The 8,190-nt window shown below is 36.4% G+C and overlaps 1 protein-coding gene across 2 annotated transcripts in view; it reads left to right on the top strand.

Moving 5' to 3' along the window:
* The window catches only part of LOC110286969 (heat shock factor protein 3), a 109,079-nt gene that overhangs the window by 89,102 nt on the left and 11,787 nt on the right, over positions 1-8,190 (top strand). For both annotated transcript variants that reach the window (XM_021153659.1, XM_021153658.1), the window contains exons 5-8: positions 4,819-4,894; positions 5,157-5,218; positions 6,563-6,644; positions 6,832-6,962. In XM_021153659.1, the coding sequence (XP_021009318.1) occupies positions 4,819-4,894; positions 5,157-5,218; positions 6,563-6,644; positions 6,832-6,962 (351 nt within the window). The remainder of the gene's footprint in view (positions 1-4,818; positions 4,895-5,156; positions 5,219-6,562; positions 6,645-6,831; positions 6,963-8,190) is intronic.

Genomic DNA, 8,190 nt, shown 5'->3' with positions numbered 1-8,190 from the left:
GGAGCTCTTGTCTCTAGCTGCATATGTATCAAAAGATGGCCTAATAGGCCATCACTTGAAAGAGAGGCCCATTGGATTTGCAAACTTTATATGCCCCAATACAGGGGAAGGCCAGGGCCAAAAAGGGGGAGTGGGTGGGTAGGGAAGTGGGGGTGGTATGGGGGACCTTTGGTATAGCATTGGAAATGTAAATGAGCTAAATACCTAATAAAAAAATGGAAAAAAAATGGGAACAGAGCTAAACAGAGAATTCTCAACTGAGGAAACCAAAGGGCTGAGAAGCACCTAAAGAAATGTTCAACATACTTAGTCATCAGGGAAATGCAAATCAAAACAACCCTGAGAATCCACCTCACACCAGTCAGAATGGCTAAGATCAAAAATTCAGGTGATAGCAGATGCTGGGTAGGATGTGAAGAAAGAGGAACACTCCTCCATTGCTGGTGGGATTGAAAGCTTATACAACCACTCTGGAAATCAGTCTGGTGGTTCCTCAGATAATTGGACATAGTACTACCAAAAGATCCAGCAGCCTTATTTATAATAGCCAGAAACTGGAAAGAACCCAGATGTTCTTCAACATAGAAATGGATACAGAAGATGTGGGACATTTATACAGTGGAGTGCTACACAGCTATTAAAAATGATGAATTCTTGAAATTATTAGGCAAATGGATGGACCTAGAAAATATCATTCTGAGTGAGGTAACCCAATCACAAAAGATCACACATGGTGTGCACTCACTGATAAGTGAATATTAGCCCAAAAGCTGCAAATACCCAAGATAAAATTCACAGACAACATGAAGCTCAAGAAGGAAGACCAACGTGTAGATGCTTCAGTTCTTCGTAGAAAGGACAAGAAAATACTCATGGAAGCAAATATGGAGACAAAGTGCAGAGCAGAGATGGAAAGAAGTCCATCCTGGGTAGTCTAAGTTTCTGAGCTAATATCCACCTATCAGTGAGTGCATATCAAGTGAGCTCTTTTGTGATTGGGTTACCTCACTAAGGATGATATCCTCCAGATCCATCCATTTGCCTAAGAACTTCATAAATTCATTGTTTTTAATAGCAGAGTAGTACCCCATTGTGTAAATGTACCACATTTTCTGCAAATTGATCCATCCTTATCTCCTTGTACAAAGGTCAAGTCTAAGTGGATCAAAGAACTCCACATAAAACAAGAGACACTGAAATTTATAGAGGAGAAAGTGGGAAAGAGCCTCAAAGATATAGGCACAGGGGAAAAATCCCTAAACAGAATAGCAATGGCTTGTGCTGTAAAATCGAGGATATCATCCTGAGTGAGGTAACCCAATCACAAAAGAAGTCACTGATAAGTGGATATTAGCCCAGAAACCTAGAATACCCAAGATACAATTTCCAAAACACAAGAAAATCAAGAAGAAAGAAGACCAATGTGTAGATACTTCATTCCTCCCTAGAACAGGGAATAAAATACCCATGGAAGGAGTAGCAGAGACAAACTTTGGAGCTAAGATGAAAGGATGGACCATCCAGAGACTGCACCACCCAGGGGTCCATCCCATAATCAACCACCAAACACAGACACTATTGCATATGCTAGCAAGATTTTGTGGAAAGGACCCTGATATAGCTGTCTCTTGTGAAGCTATGTCAGTGCCTGGCAAAATCAGAAGTGGATGCTCACAGTCATCTATTGGATGGAACACAGGGCCCCCCAATGGAGGAGATAGAGAAAATACCCAAGGAGCTAAAGGGGTTTGCAACCCTATAGGTAGAACAACAATATGAATTAACCAGTACCCCCAGAGCTCGTGTCTCTAGCTGCATATGTAGCAGAAGATGGCCTAGTTGGCCATCATTGGGAAGAGGGGCCCCTTGGTCTTGCAAACTTTATATGCTCTAGTATAGAGGAACACCAGAGCCAAGAAGCAGGAGTGGGTGGGTAGGGGAGCAGGGCAGGGGGAGGGTATAGGAAACTTTCAGGATAGCATTTGAAATGTAAATGAAGAAAATATCTAATAAAAATTGAAAAAACAAAAAAAGAAAGAAAGAAGGTCATCCAGAGACTGTCTCACATGGGGCTTAATCTTAATCCCAGATACAGTCACCAAACTCTGAAACTATTGTGGATGCTAAGAAATGCATGCTGAGTGGAACAACAATATGAACTAACCAGTACCCCCAGAACTCGTGTCTCTAGCTGCATTTGTAGCAGAAGATGGCCTAGTTGGCCATCATTGGTAAAAGAGGCCCTTGGTCTAGCGAACTTTATATGCCCCAGTACAGGGGAAAGCCAGGGCCAAGAAGTGGGAGTGAGTGGGTAGGGGAGCAGGGTGGGGAGAGGGTATAGGGGACTTTTGGGATAGCATTTGAAGTGTAAATGAAGAAAATATCTAAGAAAAAATTAAAAGAAAAAAAAAAAAAAGAAATGCATGCTGAAAGGAGCTTGATATAGCTGTCTCCTAAGAGACCATGCCAGAGTCTTACAAATACAGAGGCAGTTGTTTGCAACCAAGTAGTAGACTGAGTGCAAGGTCCCCAAATGTAGGAGTTAGAGAGAGGACTGAAGGATCTGAAGGGGTTTACAACCTTATATAAAGAACAACAATATCAACAAACAGACCACCCAGAGCTCCCAGGGACTAAGCCACCAACCAAGAAGTTTGCATGACTCCTGCTGCATGTGTAGCAGAGGATGGCCTTGTCAGGCATCAATGGAAGGACAGTTTCTTGGTCCTATGAAGGCTCAAATAGATGCCCCAGTGTAGGGGAATCAAGAGCAGGGAGGCGGGAATGAGTGCATGGGTGGAAGCAGGGAGAGGGGCGATAGGATGAGGGTTGCCAAGAGGAGGGGAAACCTAGTATATATATATATATATATATATGGAGAGAGAGAGAGAGAAAGAGAGAAAGAGAGACAGACAGACACACACACACACTAGGATTTAACATAGTCTGTTAAATGCCCACTTTATAGAAGTTATTCTCTAAGATAACTTTTGTTCTTTTATCACCCTGTGCATATAAAAATATATCTGAACTTTATCTAAATGCTATGTACTGGTTTGCAGAGTTAAAAGCATGCACATTTACTATATGCAAAACAACTAACAAATGCTCTCTTTAAAACAGTATACATTAACATCAGGACTTTCTACGTAGAAATAGCATCCAAAAGAACATATTGCCATTTGGGTTCTCTTCCTATTTAAAACCTGACCATCATCAAGGTAGCTGCCATCCAGATTAGCTGTCACTAGTCTAAATATGGCTGGTGTTTTGTTTTGGGATTTTTTTGTTTGTTTGTTTTGGTTTTGGGTTTTTTTTTTCCTTAACACAACAGTAGTACACTGGTAGTCTAGACAAAAATATACAATGTTAGAGGGAAATTAAAGACAGTAAACCATTTCTAGTATTCTATTCTACTATGGAGTAAGATAAATTTGTATATATTTCAAAATGAGTAGCAGAGTAAGAAATTCCAACACATATATATGATTATATAAATGAGATATAACTGGACTATCTGGACCACATCCTATAAGCCAGTCTAACAAACTGCTTTTAAAGTACATATTCATTCTACCAGTTTCGTTTCCTTAGAGAACACTGACTAATACACCCCCCCTTCACAGTTAAAAGTCCCTATAATTTTCTTTCTTTCCCCCTTCATAATACCTATGTCCTGCTTGTCCCTTCTCTAGCACTTCTCCTTTTCATCCTTGAAGGCTTTCCTCATTTTTGTGATCACTCCACACTATGCATTCATATCTCAAGATTCATAGCTCAGAACCATAAATAAGATAGAATATGTAGTGCTTGTCTTTATGCATCTGGCTTACTTCACTCAGTATCATAATTTCAGGCTAATCCATTTACCTGTGAAGCTGAATTAATAGCTAATTGTTGTGGGCTCCTTTGTATGTTATATGTACTTACATTCCAAAGTATGTAGTCCAACAAAACTTCAAAGCTTAAGAAAGCACATTACTAAACCAATATTCTCCAAAACCATAGTTGTAGTGCTGCAAACATTGTTGAGGTTTTTGTGTTCCTGTTTCTAATTGTATCATTACCATTATCTTTGTAATTAGACACGTTCAAACATCCTGCATTTCAACCAATGCCTCTGATAAAAGGGAACATATCTACAAGGAAGTATATTCAATCTTATTTAGAAAAAATTACTGTTTATTCTTAAAGTGCATAACTCAATCAAATTTGCATATAAAAATTAATTCACTATTAGAAATGTAATATGATAGCATGTGTCTCCTGTAATACTTACTAGAAATGTAAATGTGATACGCTGGTATAAAACTGCTAACCTGGAGATTTGTTCTCATATACTTCTATGAAAATTTTTTCTCCTCTAGCGATTAGAGGAATAATAAGAAATTTATGATCTTGTATTCTCAAATATTAAGGTAGGATGTGCAAGCAATCTAAGTATGATTTATGTCATTCTATTGATCACTGACATTCAAAATTATCAAGTTAATCTGAGCTTTCAAGCCTATAAGTGTATGGGATTGGGCATGCAACTTAGTGGTAGAATGATTTCCCAGCATGTGCAATGTCCTAGGTTATTGTCAGCACCACTAAAAACTCATAGCTCTAAGATCTATGTGAACTAATTAACTAATAAAGGCAGTGATTTTCAATTAAAAGGCACTGATATTATACTAGGAAAATAAGGGTATAATTTTGTGAAGAACACAGTGGATACTATTAATCCAGACAATTCAACATTATTTTAGGTATTTTCAAAATTTTAAGGAACATTAATATATCTTTGTTAATTCAAGTAATCTATTTATGTTTCAGAGACTATTCAAACCTATATCATGAAGTTACAAACCTAAGAAAGAAGTACTGTGCACAACAACAACTGCTGACACGGGTATAAGCTATTCTTTAAAGGACTGATAGTTTTTCTTTTCTGGAAATTATTTATTTATTTTCTGGTGCTTTGTGCTTAAATATAAAATATTTACAATATGAAGTCATGTGAAAACCAAATTGTACTTATACAAAGTTACAGTTGGAACTTTGTACTGGAAAGTTACAGTCTGGAACCTCTCACAAGCTTTCTGTTGTATTGTTGTTTTCCCTAAATACTGAAAATGGTGTCCTAGTTAAAAAACAGTCTCTGCTATTTTCAGGTACTCCATTTTATCTTGGATTTGATGAGTGAAAACCATATAGTACTAAAAAAGAGGAAAAGGTGAGTTTTCTGAGACAGGCCCCTTTATTCTCTTGGCTAAAGCATTTTCTTTTATTTAGGCCCTATTTTTTAGTTCCGAATATATCTCAATGCATGGAATAAGCATGTGTCACCACAGGAAAAAAAGACCTACTAAGAAAAGCAAAACACACCATTATCCAGCAATACACCTACAATAAAATACAATACCTGTTGATTACAAAACACTCAATCCTTTCTCCTTAGGAATTGATCATTTTAGGAAGTAAATGGACACATAGCACTCTACTAATTAATATATTAGTTATTGTGAATATCAATAGATATAAAAAGCAGCAAGAAATTACACTGAGACTAGTGGTTAGCATTAGGATGCTATGTAGGAAATAAGAGTGGAACACATACATAAAGGATGATGATAGAAGAAAGAAAAGTATATAAGAGTTTTGTTAAAAATAAAGTGAAAAAGAAGACTATAAATATGCACTCAAATAATGTATAACAGTCTAATTCCAAGGAAGTAGATCCCCTAAAACCATTTAAGTCAAGCCAGGCTATGTTCTTCTTTGGAAGAGGTAAAAGAAGGAGGCAAGTGTACAGAGAAATAGGTGGGGATGGGGGAATACCGAATACATACATTGGGGGGACCAGGCTGGTCTGCTATAATGTCCTGAATATTATTTAAATACAGAATAATGGGGCCTTAGTGAAGATCTGCAGCAAGAGTTGAAGTCCAAACATGCTCTCTCATTTCACTGGATAGCTGACAGTGTGACAAAAGTCTCTAACTGAAATTTTCTAATTAAATTTTATAATACTATCACAGTGTATCGTGAGGGTTTTCTAATTACATCTTTCTTCTTTTTAGTTTGCATTCTACATGAGAAAGAATATTTCCATTTTCCTGATTTTATCCAGTTAATGATTTCAGAATAGAATAATATATTCATAATTTACTTGAAGGATTTTAATCTTTACTAAAATAGATGCATTAATAAGTATATCCAGACATCATTATTGTTAATATTTACTTTGAACATAAGTAAAATGCTACAGGCTTTATCTGTCTGCCCCAGCTCTAGAATCAGGGATAGGAACTTTACTGTTGTCTTTAGTTTTAGGTTACAAGATGTACTAAAAATTTTAAACCTTTTGGCAGGTGGCTAACATCCAGGGATATAATTCCAAATGATCACTCGCTCTTTTAAGTGACCTTTACCTTTGATTCTGAGATGTAAATCACTAATTTCTAGTGGGAATCATGATGACAACAATGAATAAAACTCAGGTTCTACACAACAGAGCTGGCTGACCATTACAACATTAATATAGCTTATGACAGTACATTTGTGGGTCTCATTTCAGGTCATTATCATTCATATCTGAAGCTTCAGATTCTGAATGGCATCATCAGTATTTCCGTATTCCAGAGGACAAGAAGGAAGCTGTAAGATTTTGAAGCAAAACAGTGTTGGCAGATGGATTCAAAACGAATTATTTGTTGTCAAAGAAATTTCTACCCCTAGTTCCTATAACTGTTAAGTGGTTTTGATGGGAATTGCAACAAATGTGGTCCAAGAAATATTAGATATATACACAGAAGCATTCTCATTTTCTCAAACCTTTATATTTAGATGGAGATATTAAAAGATGGTTACGAACTCGTTGAAGACAAATATAAAAGTCTCCTTGATAGAGTCATACCAATTTTGAAAGAATCCAAAAAGTTAATTTCATCTGGAGACCAGCCAAGTGGAGATGATGGGTAAGCAGGTTTTGTGAGCAATATATTGGTAATGAAACTGAATACTGGTGATATTATTTATTTGTATATATTTACTATATAATGGACTTGAATCCATTTCAATGATTATTCCCTTTCATAAACAACAAAAACTACATACAAATCAGTTTGACTTGAATTATTTTCTTACTACAGAACAGGAATTCTTATATCACAACAGGATATTATATATATACATTTGTGTGTGTGTGTGTGTGTGTGTGTACTGCATGTTGAAGATAATCACTTGAAATTCTTGTAGAAAAATGACACTTATAAAAAGGAAATAAGTTAAAGGGCTTAAGATAAAGTTCATTAGCAAAGTAATTGCATATCACACAGAATTCCCTAGATTGAATGACTCAACTCTCCAAAAAATGAATTAGTACACATCATAAATTTAATAAATGTAACAAGCACATATTTGAATGAAAAAAGGCCAAGAAGGTTGAGATTTTCAGGGATTAGGGAGATGGCTCAGTGAGTAAAGTACTTGCTGTGGAAACCTAAGGACCTCAGTTTGGACCCCAACCATCCACATAAAAGCTGGGCATCGGGACAAAACTCCACAACCCTGGCAGTGAAGGAAAGAAACAGCCATATCTTACAGACTCACGGACCTGCCAGCATAGTTTAAATAGCAAGCTCCACATTCAATGGAGAGACTCTAACCCAAAGAACAAGTTAGAAATACATTTAAAATTGCCCTCTGCTCTCCACATTTATATACATAGGCAAGCATATATACATATGCATACACACATATATACAGCATATACCTACTGAATTGTTATTAGAGTTTGTATACATGTTAACTATTATAATTACATGATTTACCCCTCCCCCTTTCCTCCCCCTAATCCCTACCACATTCCCACTCTCACTCTCACATTCCTGGTCTTTTTCTTTACTAGTTTTACGTTTACATATGCATTAATATATAAATACAATCTGCTGTATCTGTTTAGTGTTGTTTGTATGTATATGGTTCCAGGTCTGACAACTTGGTATTAGATAATTAAAGGGTTCATACCTGGGAAAGACTGATTTTCCCTCTTTTTTTTTTTTTTTTTTTTTCTGAGAGCTATCATTTTCTTTTTTTTTTTTGTCATTACTCTTTTTTTTTATTTTTATTACATATTTTCCTCAATTACATTTCCAATGCTATCCCAAAAGTCCCCCATAGCGCCCCCCACTTCCCTACCCACCC

The sequence above is a fragment of the Mus caroli genome, chromosome X (genome assembly GCF_900094665.2).
Source record: "Mus caroli chromosome X, CAROLI_EIJ_v1.1, whole genome shotgun sequence".
In the NCBI taxonomy this organism is placed as follows: Eukaryota; Metazoa; Chordata; class Mammalia; order Rodentia; family Muridae; genus Mus; species Mus caroli.
Note: the sequence above shows the minus strand (reverse complement) of the source record. Positions and strands in the feature narration are given on the sequence as shown.